This window comes from Eutrigla gurnardus (genome assembly GCF_963514095.1).
Source record: "Eutrigla gurnardus genome assembly, chromosome: 7".
NCBI classification, from domain to species: Eukaryota; Metazoa; Chordata; class Actinopteri; order Perciformes; family Triglidae; genus Eutrigla; species Eutrigla gurnardus.
Genome location: NC_139921.1, coordinates 26,198,344 through 26,213,610, shown reverse-complemented (window position 1 = coordinate 26,213,610; position 15,267 = coordinate 26,198,344). Strand labels below are relative to the sequence as shown.

Sequence of the window (15,267 nt, the reverse complement as noted above, 5' to 3'; positions counted from 1 at the left end):
ATGAATCATGAATCGCAATGGTTTTGGCCGGGATAACCGTGATATGAAATTCTCATATCCTCCCATGCACCCCTTTATAAAAAGACTAATTACAGTTAACATTATGGGATAATTTTCCAGCAGAAAGGATTGAAAACCTTAAGATTGATCCTCAATGCAAGTTCTAATTAGGCAGCTTACGACTCACAGAGCTTTGACTTCCATCTCTTGGATGGTTGTTGGGCAACCGGAGTAGGAAGTTACCACTCTGGGCCAAGAAAAATAGCTTAAGAGATGCTGGTAGGAGGATTTTCTTCCCTTTAGACAGTCTGTATGCTAAGCTACGCTAAGATGCTGCAGATTTAAGCCTCACATTTACCAAACAAACGCAAGTATGCTGTCTATCTTCTCGTCTTACTTTTGGCAGGAACGTTAACCGGCTTATTTCTCAATTATTACTTGACCGGCTTCATTGATTCTGTTATGTTTTGACAGTGGCAAGACATGACTAGCCTGTTCGGTCCACAGGCCTCTGGAAAGGCATATCCCTCTTTCTTGTCCACTGAACACGTTTCCTGCTGATACCTGATTTAGTTGTCTGCCTTTTTTTTAGCATTGTGATCAGAGGAAACTTTCATTGAGTCGATGCCCTCAGACACACATGTGAATTGAACGTCTTTCCCAACCACAGATTTCTCCTCCTGCTTCCTGTAACTTAAAATAAATCTGGCCAAGAATCCACTCTGGACAGCTTCTTGTGAACTTCTTTCTCCACTGACAGTGATCCAAGCTCATCTGAACCAGCCACAGAACGAGTTTTTCTTCCACACCTCCGAAGCTCTGCTGTCAGGAGTGAGTTGTACTAGAATTATATAATGTTGGATGACAGGAGCGAAACACGTGATGCTAATCTGCAGTCGGTAGTAAAGAAGCGAGTCTGCTCCTGATATACGAGGACCCCTTGAGAGGCCCGATAAGGACCCCTGGAGGACACCGCTTTTGGAGCCGCAGATATAGGTCACCTTTGTTAAATCATGCGTGTCGCAGCACAGATGAGTCTCCTGGCCAAAATAAGTCTCAGACGTGTGGACCCACATCCAAATCTGGATCCATTTAAATGTAGGTAAAAAAAAACAAGCGATAGCCTCAAACGCAGCTGCAGCCTATTGGATCAGAAAATAAAGAAACATGGGGGGGGAAATAAAACATCTGCCTCACACACAAATCTCTGATTTACTCGATTTCTTAATTTAATGCTCACATACAGTACAGCATACACATATGATCTCACAAACACAAAAGCAAACAGTTAAATACATATAGAACTTTAGCACCAGCATACTGTATACTATACAGTACTGATCCACTCAGTGTTCTCCAAAAACTCTTAATCATAGATTGTAGTTTTATTGTTGTCTTTTTAAATAAAACACCTCATCTTGATCTCACTAGGCATGGCTTACATGTAATATCTTTACAGCAGCGTTCACTTACAAAGGTTAATTGATTTAAAAAAGGATGCATACTGTACACCAAAAGTGGCATACAAAAGCAATATTATATTATATACCCATTTACATGGCTGTTATCACCGTAACATTTAGGTGTCAAGTGTTTCGACAGCTGTCCGTATCGACACTGATGCCTGATAAAAACATAGAAACATATGCGTTTAGAAAAAACGTCCTTATGAGCACACATGAAGAGCCTATGGAGATAACTGGCGTGTAACAATCTTGCATATTGAAACATAAATATATCACGTTTACGATGCTCCCATTTTTCCATTATATATACTGAGGAGAGAGCTACTTTCTTTCTATGTGGGTTATACTTTGTTTAGGTTATAGTGTTTTGTTTTTAAATATTCAAATCAATTATAAGAAGAAAAAAAAGAATGAAAAATCCAATGGAAACATTACTTTTTTTCTTACACATTAATGTGAAAAAATAGTATCAAAATGATTTTTTTAAATCTCTCAATCGAAAAGCAACGTAGTATTTAATGCGTTCTCAGTTCTGGATGTGTGGTCAGCTTGGTAAACAGGAGCTCAGTGAGATCTGACCAAGGTATAAAGTGTTTCTGCCTGCTATCCATGTCTTGACAGATGATCAACATGTATATATATTTCCTCATATGTGTGTGTGTGTGTGTGTGTGTGTGTGTGTGTGTGTGTGTGTGTGTGTGTGTGTGTGTGTGTGTGCTGCTCATGAAGGCAAACACTTTCTTGCACCGACCTCCTGTCACTGATTACATTATGTTGACATTTGCATGAAGGATGCATTTCAAAATATGAGCCCAAAGTAGATAAAGTAAGTAAGTAAGAGCAGAGAGAGAAAGGGGGAGGGATTTGTGACTATCACTAGGGTCTTTGAGCCAATAGGAAAAGAGTGTGGTATGAGGCGTATCACTACGTTTAGCAGTCTAGAATTTAAGTGGCTCGAAAAATCTCTAAAGACCAGCTGTACACTAACTACTTAGCACCAAACAGCATTGTTAGCACAGTTAGCGACTAGCTGGTGACTAAACTAGCTACACCGTATGCTTTTAAGTGTGCGTTAGCTGTGAAATAAATGCTAAATTACCGAAAATGGTTAGAGAGATGATCATCAATGATGTTAATATCATTAAGTTAGACACTACGTGCGCTCATGTTTAAATGTCTTCATAAAAGACTGAAGTGATATCTGCAATAATACTCAAACACTCTTTGGAATTTTATTTAACCGTAGAAGTGTTCTCGTATCATTTGACAGAAAAGAAGAACGTGACGCATCTCACTTCCTCCTTTCTTCCCATTGGCTGACAGACCCGGAGACTCTTCTCAACTGAATTGTTGGATTCAAGGAGGGGAAAATATACCGTCGAAGGTTTTCAGAACTTATTCTGCTTTAGTTTGTCGATGTGGTAGCAAAGCTTCAAGGCCGGCCCCAGCTTCAGCCCGAGGTACTTCATGATCATGTCGCTTTTCAGGAGCAACAGAGCGTTTCCGTCGATCTCCTGACAGAAAGAGGAGAGAAGAAGCCGGCGTCAAATGAGCGGGAAATGACCGGGACGAGATGATGTTACACCGGACGTTCATTAAATGAGTCCAAGAACACAACGGAAAACCAACTCACGTGTTTCCTAAAGACGTCTGCGTGAGGACCGAGAGCCTGGGGGTCTGCATCTCTGATGAACCAGACCACGTCTTCCACAGACCAGCTGGATGGGTCCTTGTTGGGTGGAGCCTTGGACTCCTGGGACTCTGACGGAGCATTATAACCTCCTGGAAGAACAAAGGGAAGGTGCTTTACTTCCACACCCTAGAGAACTAAACACCGAGGGCCTCTTGGTTTGATGTTTCCGTGGCTTCTAACCTGTCCTGTTGCTCTCTGGGAAGGCGTTCGGGCTGGTGGAAGACTGCCTGCACATACTCATGGAGGCCGAGCCGCTGGAGAACTGCTGCGACGAGCGAAACCCGTAGGAGTTCTTCGGCGAGTAGGACGAGCTGATGGAGCCGAAGGCAGAATCGGCGGGGTCCAAGGCGTAGCGCTTGCCGTCGCTCTGGTCTAAATGGTAGTCCTCGGCCATGGACGTTTCAGCTGAAGGCAAGATCACAGAGTGAGCTTGAATCATTGGTTAACAGCAGCGTTCCATCGGACGCACTTTCCAAGTTACCGTCTGAATGGTAGGAGCCGCCGCTGTGTTGGGTGATGGGCTGATCGCTGAAGAGGTTTTCACAGTGCAAGCTGCGGCAGAGCTTCTTCAGGAAACGGAGCACATAGTCGATGCTGTTCACCACGGGGAGGCTGAGGAGGTGCTGCTTCCCGTCAAACGTGGCTGGAAGGGCGAAAACACAACGACGGGGCCACTTGAAACAACATCCAAGTTTAGAAATGAGGTCATTAAACCTTCACTGATGCATGTTTGCTACTCAGTGTACCTCGGGTAAAAAACACATAACAAATAGAAAGCAACACCTGAGGGAGGTCTTTGTACAACACCTGATATTTTTTCTCCCCCGTAGCCTTGCGTGAGCAGAGTGAACACGGTTTTCTGCTGGAAGGCGCTGTCGATGCAGCCTTGGACGGCCTGCTGCAGGACCACGGAGGGCCTGTCGGGTCCAAAGTGGTCGGGGAGCTGCTGGATCTTCTTCCTGTCCAGGTTGGGGCCCGTGTTGGCCTGCTTGTTGATGTAGATACAGACTGGCGGAGGGGAAACAATAAGCATTCTCTTACTGATCTGCATGCGTCCTGTAGGCATATTGGGACTGGATTGTGAAGACAAAAGGTACATTAGTGCTTCTTACGCGGGTTTAATGTCCTACCTGTAAGCACCTGGGGCGTGGCAGAGTGGGGGATGGTGGCAGCATCCTGGGGAATGGAGCTCATGTCGGGCTCAGGGGTGCTGCTGGGGGGAGAGATGGCCAACGGTGTCATCACCATCCTGGGTTTGAGCTGCAGGACAAGAAAGTGGTTGCAATGCTGCATTTATTCCATTGTTACTGAATCGTGCAGAAAGGTGGAACAAACAGCCTACCAGTATAAAACTCATTCATTTATGAATAAAACAAACAACATATTTACAATAATGACTTCCAATTTTGACAAATATTTCCCTTGACTACAGCAGAGCAAAGCCTCAAATGTGTCACTGGGGTCCCACAACTGTGAAGGGCATGGAGCCGGTGTGTCTGTGTCTTTCTGTGTACACATGCATTTTTAAACACACTGCATCCACACACACACACACACACACACACACACACACACACAACACAGCTCATCCCCCCGGTTCCCCCCTCGTGTGGCTGACCTTGAAGCCTGGCTTTCTCCCCCTCTTCTTTGGCACTTTGAGTGGAGGCAGCGACTCGGGGTAACGGTTTGGAAAATCCATCTTGGCGACATTGCGGAGCGGGGGTCTCCCTCTCTTCCTGCCCGGGATCTTCCCCGACTGGCTGGGGAGGAAGGAGGGAGCCACTGCAGCTGATTGCATGTCACTGTTGTTGCTGTCTGATTTCTGTGCCGTCGCTGCAGGTACACTCATTTGGAGCTGGGAGACAAAGGAAAACAACCACTGAGCTCAAATCGTATAGAAATGCACAGAGACATGCACTTTCCTCCCACACTGATCCTCAGCTACTACACATCTCAGCAATTAGCATCATTCTGGAGAGGAAGCTCAGTGAAAGCTGCATAGCTTGGCAAAGGTGAACAACAGCAACATCTAACATACGAAGAGGCTGCAGAATGCTCAGCTGAGCAGTGCGGTGAGCAGGAGCAGCATTTAGCAGAGCACCATGATAAGCAAACAACACAAGAGGCATCCATGCATGAGCCGTGGAGGAAACAGCACCTCCATCCTGCACTGATAACACACTGATAAACCCGAGAGAGGAGGGGGTGTCTATTACCTGCTGTCTTCTATTGTGAAAGCCCAGGAGCCAAGCCCTTTTGTCTTAAATCCCAGGAACCTAGAGGTGGTTTTAAAGCTAAATCCCTAACAATGAAGGGAAAGCCATCCTGCTCTCGCTCTGTGTGGCTTTTTCCTCGTCCCCTTTTGGGTTAACACACTGCTGCTGCTGCGGCTGCTGCTCGGCACACAGGCTGCAGACATCTCATTAGACTAATGCATTCAGCAGTGGCAGAGGGAGGGGGGAATTGACTTCACCATGGCTACCCAGCCATGAATTACCATTACGATGACAGCTTCCACCCTGATCTTTAAAAAAAAAAAAAAGAGCGAGAACACAAACATTTGACATATATCCGTCTCATGCAGCAAAGAGCAAACAAAGTGCGTTTCATACCTCCAAAGACGTCTCCTGTTTTAAATGTCAAAAGGACAGAGTATGTAAACAAACAATAACCGGTCAGCCGGCACTCACCATCCAAAACAGATGTGGAGTGTCCCTGCGCTCCCTGCTGGGTTTTCTATGTTTTTCCTGGGGACGGATGACAAAGCAAGGCAGATTCCAGTGTAATACTGTATATTTAAATGTGTGTGTGTGTGTGTGTGTGTGTGTGTGTGTGTGTGTGTGTGTGTACAACAGAGACAGACAGAGAGAGAGAGAGAGAGAGAGAGAGAGAGTGACAGTGTGTGTGCATGTGTGTGAGTGTGTGTGTGCATTAAAGAGAGACGGAGAGAGAGAGAGAGAGAGAGAGAGAGAGGGGGGGAGAAGGGCTCCTCTGTTGTCATGGCAACAAGCCTGTAAGCCCCTGTAACACCCTGCCGGTTGTCTGCCATGTTTTTTGTCTGAATAATTAGACTGACGACAGAGTTTCTGCCTTTTTATTTTTAATGAGAATATTTGTCATAAAAGTCTGAATGTCTCCTTGTATGTCTGCAGCTTTTAGATTCATATAAAGGAATTATATATTCAAACGATTCATAGATAATCAACCGAAAGAAAAATAATCGTTGATAATGAAATTGTTTTGATGATCAATTCAGTCATTTTTTCAAGGCATGAATGCCAAATATTTGCTTCTCAAATGTGATGCCATGTGATTATTTGCAACCATAGATGTATTATTCAAACTGCAGTTCTCCCTCATCACAAGAGATAATGATTTAAGAGCTGAAAGAACAACAGTAAACACTGGATTTTAATTTCCCTGATTTGCATATCTGCGGTTTCTCTGCAATCCACATTTCTGCCAAATGAAACTCAAAAGGTCATTTTAGGTATTTCATGACAGGTGTATATGTTCTAAGTCAACGCCATGGCATATTCCTGTTCCTCTTCATACATCTGAGTATTTCAGTATAGTGGGTAAAGGCATGCATCTATATTATGTGTTCTTTTTTGTTTGGAATAAAGAAATAGTAAAACATTTTTTTTGCCTGTAGCTCACGGTCTTCAAATGTCTTCTATTCTCTGACAAAGTGTAAAATCCAAAGATATTCAGTTTACCATCAATCCTTGCTTTCAACAAGCTGGAACCATAGAAATGTTGCCATATTTGTTTCATAACTGATTCAAAAGCGTGCTGATTAATTCGTGGATCGTCGAATTGATCAATCCACTAAGGATTTCAGCAAATTTTGGGATTAAAATACAAAAAATATTAAAACCAGGATTCTGGACAGAATGGAACTTCGCCCCCTGCTGGCCGACAGCGATATACACGCTTCTGTTTTGTCAACGCGGTTGTTAATAAAGTTCTATTGAAGGCGTTTGACAGCAAGATGGCGGCGGGCATCGCGGCGCTGTGGGTGAGGATGCCCCCCTCGGCTCTGCGGGGCGTTCAGAGGGTCCTGACGGAGCCGTGTTCTCCCTGGAGGCTGCGGAGGTCTCTGGCGGACGTCAGCGGACGAGGTGAGGCGGGCTGTTCCTGCTGACAGTGATGGAGACGAGTTTGAAACCCCACCCAGCTTGTTTGCCCTACAGCATGTTGTCTTTATTTATCCTGACACGACTTTAAATATCTGGACAAACTGTCTCTGTTTGACTGTTAACTGTCGGAGTAGCCGTCCCTGCTAGCCTTGTACACACGTAGCTAGCTGGCTAACGCGGTTGTGGTTGACACGAAGGTTACTCGGTGAAAGCCCAGCGGGCGGAGGAGGAGAGCAGCGCCGCCGGGTTCCGCAGCCCCCTGGACCACTACGCCGGCCTGATCCGGGACGGGACCCTGCGGGAGGACGAGCACCAGAAGGCGGTGCTGCAGACCCTGGACCGGCTCCACCAAACACTCCGAGGATACAGCAACACGCCGACGTCGTTCTTCTCCAAGGTCACTTCATGTTGTTATTTACCGGAACCTAATACTTCTGAATTAACCTCAGGCTCCTTGTTTTACTTCCTTTCTTTACTAACATCACGTCACGTGTTTATTTAAATGTTACTGCCTGTAAATAAGCTGGCATGCCATCACAATAACATCTGTTAGTGTGCATTACACTCTACATCCTGTTATTACTGTCTCTATATCTATCTATCTGTCTGTCTGTCTGTCTGTCTGTCTGTCTGTCTATATCTATCTGTCTGTCTATCTATCTGTCTGTATGTATCTCTCTGTCTATCTGTCTGTCTATCTGTCTGTCTGTCTGTCTGTCTGTCTGTCTGTCTGTCTGTCTGTATCTATCTATCTGTCTGTCTATCTATCTGTCTGTATCTCTCTCTCTGTCTGTCTGTCTTTCTGTCTATGTCTATCTGTCTGTCTGTCTGTCTGTCTGTCTGTCTGTCTGTCTGTCTGTCTTTCTGTCTATATCTATCTGTCTGTCTGTCTGTCTGTCTGTCTGTCTGTCTGTCTGTCTGTCTGTCTGTCTGTCTGTCTATATCTATCTGTCTGTCTGTCTGTTTGTATCTCTATGTCTGTGTGTCTATCTGTCTGTCTGTCTATATCTGTCTGTCTGTCTGTCTGTCTGTCTGTCTGTCTGTCTGTCTTTCTGTCTATATCTATCTATCTGTCTGTCTGTATCTCTCCGTCTGTCTGTCTTTCTGTCTATATCTATCTATCTGTCTGTCTGTCTGTCTGTCTGTCTGTATCTCTCTGTCTGTCTGTCTTTCTGTCTATATCTATCTATCTGTCTGTCTGTCTATATCTATCTATCTGTCTGTCTGTCTGTCTGTCTGTATCTCTCTGTCTGTCTGTCTTTCTGTCTATATCTATCTGTCTGTCTGTCTGTCTGTCTGTCTGTCTGTCTGTATCTCTCTGTCTGTCTGTCTTTCTGTCTATGTCTATCTGTCTGTCTGTCTGTCTTTCTGTCTATATCTATCTGTCTGTCTGTCTGTTTGTATCTCTATGTCTGTCTGTCTATCTGTCTGTCTGTGTGTCTATCTGTCTGTCTGTCTTTCTGTCTATATCTATCTATCTGTCTGTCTGTATCTCTCTGTCTGTCTGTCTTTCTGTCTATATCTATCTGTCTGTCTGTATCTCTCTGTCTGTCTGTCTATATCTATCTGTCTGTCTGTCTGTCTGTCTGTCTGTCTATATCTATCTGTCTGTCCGTCTGTCTGTATCTCTGTCTGTCTGTCTGTCTGTCTGTCTGTCTGTCTCTCTCTCGTACAATACCTGTCTGACAGTACGTATGTTTTATATTCTATTTAAGATATATTCCATTTCATTCATGTATTTTTTTTATACTGTTTTGCATCTCTGAAATCTTTGACCACAAACTTGAAACTTGTTGGTTTACTGAACTCTTATTTGTGAATCCAACACATGTTAAAGTCACTTAATTCAGTGTTCTGCTGTAGATGTTTATATATATATATATACTGTATATATATATATTTTTTTGTCTTTCAGTTTTTCACGCAGCGGAAGGCTCCGAATGGTTACTACATCTACGGTGATGTAGGTAAGAGAGAGATGGGCCACGGAGTTTCAGACATCGATTGCTTGTCTCACATTTTGTGTTTAAACTTTTCCCTTTTAATTCACACGCTGTGTTTTTGTTTCAGGCACAGGAAAAACGATGGTGATGGACATGTTTTATTCATACGTTGAGACTGAAAAGAAAAAGAGGGTTCATTTCCACGGTTTCATGTTGGACGTGCACAAAAGTGAGTACTAGTGTTCATAGTTTGTCACGTCTGACTTCACTTGCTCCTAACAGCCACTAGGGGGCAAATACATCTTCAACTTTTGAGTCAAGCTACCAATGAATGTGTGAATGAAGAAGTCCAAGGTGGACGAGGCGTCCTGCATCTAAAGAGTGGATGGTGTTCTCCCGGCTGCTGAGGCTGTTTGTTACATTGGGAGATTTAAAAAGAAAAATGTCATTCACACCAGGATCTACATTTCCCTCACATGGTCAAATAGATTTACAGAAACATGTGTTGCATCTAAGTAAGCGCATGTTTTGTTGTAATGAGGCAAGAATATATCAACCCACGCCCTCTAATCTTACATTTCTTCATTCTTGTCACATATTCGTAATCCAACTGACATCCTGCCTCACCTGTCACACAGCTTTCCCTCGGATATATTGTCATTTTGCTGTCCACCAAAAAGCAACCCTGTCTCTTGGACTCATCCTATTCATTCATCGTTAATAAAATTAATGAAATCACCTGTCGGTGGTTACAGAAAACCCACAGATTCGGCAGCTCTTTGCAGGGGGAATATGCGTGATTTTATAATTCTAGCAGGCGTCACCAGCCTGGTCTATTTTACAATCGGCTTTACTTCACATTCCACAGTTTAAAGTAAAGTAAAAAATCTATCTTCTATACTGTCTTGAGAGGATCTGTTTCAGTTTGGGTGAAGTTTCATTACTGGTGTGACATGAACACTTCTCAAAACCCTATATTCAAAGTCTGTAGGACGAGGCAGTCCTGTGGTCGTTGAAAGAAGCTCATATTTCCTGTTTTAGCCGCCGCACGTTGGTTTTGTTGCATTTAAAGCACTGCTTACGTGTTGTAATGTAGATATGTTTCTATTATCGCTGATAAAGCACTTTAAATGAGTCCAGTATTAAATGTTTTTGAGTATTATTCTTTTATAAAGTTATTTATTCTGTACATTTTGTGAAAGTTATTTATTAAAAATGGTGGTTTGTGTTTTCCAGTTTGTGTTATCTTGAGCTCAGCACTTTCTGGTATTCATGTGTATTAATTTGTACTCAATCTTACAGAGCCAAGACTCATTTTCACTCTTTTTTTTCTTCTTTGCTGTTTAGGGATCCATCGACTGAAACAGAGCATGCCAAAGAGGAAAGCAGGGAAAATGGCCAAATCCTATGACCCCATTGCTCCAGTTGCCGAGGAGATCAGCGAGGAAGCTTGTCTGCTGTGCTTTGATGAGTTTCAGGTGAATGTTTCTACATCACATGCTGCAGTATTCCTCTGTGTCTGTAACCTTTAACCTTAAACGGTGACACATTTCAGGTGACTGATATCGCCGACGCCATGATTCTCAAGCAGCTCTTTGAGAATCTGTTCCTGAAAGGTGTCGTCGTCGTGGCTACGTCTAATCGTCCCCCTGAAGGTGAGAAACAGAAACGTGTTCTCTTTCTCACTAATAAAACACTGAAGCCACTAAAATCTGGCTTCTGTCTTCAATCCAAAGGTTTGCGATTGACATCCATTCCTGACTTTGCAGTCGTCGCATGTATTTATCGGTTGCAGCTATCGGTTGATGCTATGTGACACGAGTTGAAATGAATATATCATAAATCTTAAATCTCATAATTATAAACCTAACGTACTTAATACGTTACAAAATCACCCCTATTGTATTGAAGATTGTCAACGATGTATATTTTTTAAAATCCGACCGCATTTAAGTGTAAATAGCAGAAGTGAAAGAACAACTCACGGCTCGTTATTTCCCCTCAGATTTGTATAAAAACGGGCTGCAGAGAGTCAACTTTGTGCCGTTCATCGCCGTGTTGCAGGTAAGAAAGAGGAGACGCATCAGATTTCTTTTAAAAAAGTGTAGGATGCACAGTCGTTTATGGTTTGTTTTCTCACGTGCAGAGATATTGCCAAACTCTCCGGCTGGATTCTGGGATAGATTACCGCAGACGGAACAGACCATCCGCGGGGAAACTCTACTTCCTGTGAGAAATCCAGTCGGAACCAGAATCCGTCGCCTCCGACGCTACGGTTGATCTGACGAAAAGCATGTTTTGTGTCTTTGTGCTGCAGCTCCAGTGAGCCGGACGTAGAAGCGACACTCGACAAGATGTTCGACGAGCTGGCGTTTAAGCAAAATGACAGTAAGTGGACATGACGTTGTTCTGCAGCTGATGTGTGAAATGTTTTTTTTTTCTGTGTCACACGGTGAACTTGCTCGCCGGTTTCCTCCACAGTAACGCGACCAAGAGTTCTGAACGTTCACAACCGCAGAGTTGTTCTGAACAAAGCCTGCGGGACCGTCGCAGACTGTACGTTTGAGGAGCTGTGTGATCGAGTAAGTCTCTCAGGGTTCTTTTTTTTAAATGCATGTTGTGTGATCCAAGCGGTGTTGTCGGTTAGCAACGGCACCCGATTGTCTGCGTGTTCTTGATGTGTTGATTGTCCATTGTTGAAAAGTACTCTAAGATAAGGACATCAAAGCAGCATTCATAAGTGGACAAACCGTTTGAAGCTTTCCCAGGAATTTCAGATTGACCCTTATTGACTTACAGATTGTGTCGCGTGGTGACTTTTTGTGAAATCAACCAGAATTTAAAACCAGGTTAAACCGGTCTGAACAGTTCTCGGTTGCGTTGCCTGACTGACTCACAGGCGCCTCTACGGCGGCTGAAGCAATCCAAAGAAATCAACAAATAAACACAAAGCCATAAAGTCCCAGGTTTCTAGCATTTTTTAGACAAAGTGTGGTTTCTTTAATTAAAACCCAGGAAATGAAAATGGTTCAGAAACCAGTGTATCGAGCTTTTCCCGGCTTGATGCACACAAGCTGTAAGTGAGAATCCAGTGTTTGAATGTAAGCGTTTCAGCCGTTAGGGGCCAGCGACTACCTGGAGATGTCCCGGCTGTTCGACACCATCTTCATTCGACACATTCCTCTGCTGACGCTGAACAAGAAAACTCAAGCCAGGCGACTCATCACGCTGGTGGACGCGCTGTACGACCACAAGGTACGCGCGCTTCACCTTAGACGCAAAAAACTACGAGCTGTTTGTTTTGGGAGTTTGTCATAACTTGGGTCTTGTTTCAGGTGCGGGTGGTGATTCTCGCCGATCATCCACTGGATGATATTTTCGTGCACAACGGGGATCACGGTCACGACGAGAGCCACATTCTGATGGACGATCTGGGGCTGAAAAGGGTGAGAGCTCCGGCTTGCACGGACAAACCGGTTTTTCATGTTGGATGTGGACCTTCAGCTGCAGAGTAGACGATAAGCTGGTTTTAGGCTGTCGGCCGTCAGTGAACGGAGCTTAAAACGCAGAGCTGAAAGTTCATCAGTGAGTGAAACGTCATCTTAACCACTTCATTTAGTCTTTAGCTGAGTCTTAATTTACTTGGAATCAAGTAAGTCCTCCTTGAAATGAATTAAAAAAATGAAATCAGTCATTTTTAACTAATTTTGGACTGAGAGTAAACAGATCTGATCTGATCATTAGTTCCTAAAAGAAGAGAGACAGAAATGCTCCAAAATGTCTGTTAATAAATCCATGAACCTCAGATTTTACTTCAAAATCTCCTATTAATCCTGATAACTAACGAATAAGCAAACAGGAATCAAATTCTAACTTTTGTATCCAATCAAGCGTCCACATGTTGAAACTACGCACCACTTGCATTATTTTTGACATTTTTTTAGGAGTAGAATGTGAATCATCCCACCGCGTCGACAACTTATGTTATTTCACTTGGAAATCAGTTTTTGAGGTCGAGTTCAGCAGTTTTATAAGTCTGTTAATTTTTTATTTCAACTGTTAAAAAAAAAAAAAAAATGCAGACTATAAACTATGAACCAGTTCAGATCCACCTTTTGTTTGCATCACCCTCATTTCCTGTTGTCTCTCTACTAAAACCGTCTGATAAAAAGCCCCCAAAGATCATTTTTTTAAAGTGTAATGTTGTTCCATCGGGATCAAAATCCCAAAATGTGCTGAATGTCAGGAAAAACTTAAAATCTTAATCTTACACACTAAATATCTCAAACGTAAAGCCATTTGATTGACGTCATTATTTGAAGAAGTGCTCGTTACCAGGAGGACTCGGCATCCCGAGTTCCACCAACTACCGTTTAATTTCTCATTCAGGACGAAGCCAGCAGTCTGTCCATCTTCAGTGGAGAAGAGGAAATGTTCGCCTTCCAGAGGACGGTGTCTCGCCTCACGGAGATGCAGACGGAAGAATACTGGTTGGAAGGAGACAGAAGCACCAAATAAATCACAGGTGTAACAGAAAACGTGGACCAGGTTGCACCAAACTCCATAAACACTATAGTCCTTCTCGTGGGATCCGGCACAGAGCCAGCACCGGTGCTGCTGCTGTACAGACGATATTTATTCAGACCTCAAGGCCTTTTATTGTGACATTGCACTTTACAGATCCTTATTTTTCAGATAAACTTGAGGGTGTCATTGCTTTTAACTCCATATCACATACTGTAGTGTATTTACTTTTATAAATATGTGGGGGGGGAGAGCTGGACGGCTTTCGGAAATGAATTCCCAGAGGACTTTCATGAAGAGTTAAGAGACGTTTTAATCTGGACTCTCTTTTAAAACGCAATGAGTTGTTTATGATTCAGAGCCTAAATACAGTGGCTGCAGATTGATTGGAGATTTTAAAGCCGTGTGTTTTTTTCCTGATGATTTATGTGGAATGTTCGTCTCCGAACATTTCATGCCCTGAACAACAACAACCGCTCATTCGGCGGCTAAAAAGGAAACGAAACGTGTGACGCAGGAAGTGTTTTAGTTTATATTATTATTGCCAGGGTGCTACATTGTTATGTGTCCATCTTCAAGTTTCACTGTTTGCCTTTTTTACATCGATCTTTTCTCTATTTAAACACTAGGATACTCGTCGTCTTACAAAAACAAAACAAAAAGGCTGCGTGGGAAGTGAAAGTGAGAAAAATATTCAAAGATGATTTGCTGTTAGAGCAGGCACACTGCTGGTGTTATTTAATTTAAAGGAATCCGTTATTCTGTGCAGAAACTACATCTTAAGATCTTTTTAAAGCATGTTGGAGGATATATCTGCCTTCAACTGTGAATCGTATTAATGCAGTGAGGAAATGCACAGCTTGGTCATGTAAATTGCGTTAATTCAGCCCACATACTATTTATTCTCCAGTATTAGAAAGTTTATACTTGTTTTTTTTTTTAGGGTGGGCGATGGGACGATCAAATGAAAAGACTTCTATTATTTTCTGATGTTTGTGTAATTGTGAAATGTCGTAGTTAATTTCTTTAATGAAACTTTTATTTTCCATTCTTGATATTTATTAAGTTAAATAATAATCCTGGTTGGAGTATAGATTTAAAAAAAAAAGGAACACAAGGTGGGTATTTTTAAGTATATTTAGACACAATTGTTTAAAAATATTTACTAGATATGTGTGATTCAGTATGTATTTGCTGTATGTTAACTCCTAACAATGTGGGAAGATCAATTTAATTAAAAAAAATGACATTTTTATGAGATTTAATTGTTAAAGTGTAACGCCCTCTGTGTTTCTCACATCCTCGTTATAATCTCTTCTAAGCTTTCATCTCACAGGCGACATTAATATTCCACTTTGGAGCTAATGTTGCACAGATCTACTTCTGCTTTTGTGCATTTATTATTTAAGTCCAACACCGACTGCCTCGGCTTCAGAAGGTGCACGTACAGTGACGTCACTGGCCTGCGGAAATCTTCATACTGTCGCTTTAACTCCGGG

At 42.9% G+C, this 15,267-nt stretch overlaps 2 protein-coding genes across 4 annotated transcripts; one reads left to right on the top strand and one right to left on the bottom strand.

The window, feature by feature from the left end:
- Positions 1 to 2,847: 2,847 nt before the first annotated feature.
- Positions 2,848 to 5,977, bottom strand: LOC311015904 (sex comb on midleg-like protein 4). 3 transcript variants are annotated; one of them, XM_084013349.1, is made up of 8 exons: positions 5,850 to 5,977; positions 4,778 to 5,014; positions 4,290 to 4,419; positions 3,967 to 4,167; positions 3,641 to 3,802; positions 3,340 to 3,564; positions 3,100 to 3,248; positions 2,848 to 2,980 (listed from the first exon to the last, which is right to left on the bottom strand). In XM_084013349.1, the coding sequence occupies exons 1-8, from the start codon at positions 5,850 to 5,852 to the stop codon at positions 2,855 to 2,857; spliced, it is 1,233 nt and encodes a 410-aa protein (XP_083869475.1). In that variant the 5' UTR covers positions 5,853 to 5,977; the 3' UTR covers positions 2,848 to 2,854. The 3 variants fall into 3 exon arrangements, with proteins under 3 accessions (XP_083869475.1, XP_083869476.1, XP_083869477.1); XM_084013350.1 differs by lacking the exon at positions 5,850 to 5,977 and adding an exon at positions 5,376 to 5,537; XM_084013351.1 differs by lacking the exon at positions 5,850 to 5,977 and having other exon boundaries at positions 4,778 to 5,263.
- Positions 5,978 to 7,153: 1,176 nt separating this feature from the next.
- afg1la (AFG1 like ATPase a) lies at positions 7,154 to 14,984 on the top strand (the record flags this gene model as incomplete). Its single annotated transcript, XM_084013551.1, has 13 exons — positions 7,154 to 7,283; positions 7,499 to 7,698; positions 9,217 to 9,268; positions 9,372 to 9,473; positions 10,592 to 10,722; positions 10,800 to 10,899; positions 11,250 to 11,308; positions 11,391 to 11,473; positions 11,562 to 11,632; positions 11,726 to 11,826; positions 12,359 to 12,499; positions 12,580 to 12,690; positions 13,634 to 14,984. 13 exons carry the CDS (start codon positions 7,154 to 7,156, stop codon positions 13,760 to 13,762), a joined length of 1,410 nt encoding a protein of 469 aa, XP_083869677.1. The 3' UTR covers positions 13,763 to 14,984.
- Between the last annotated feature and the right edge of the window lie 283 nt (positions 14,985 to 15,267).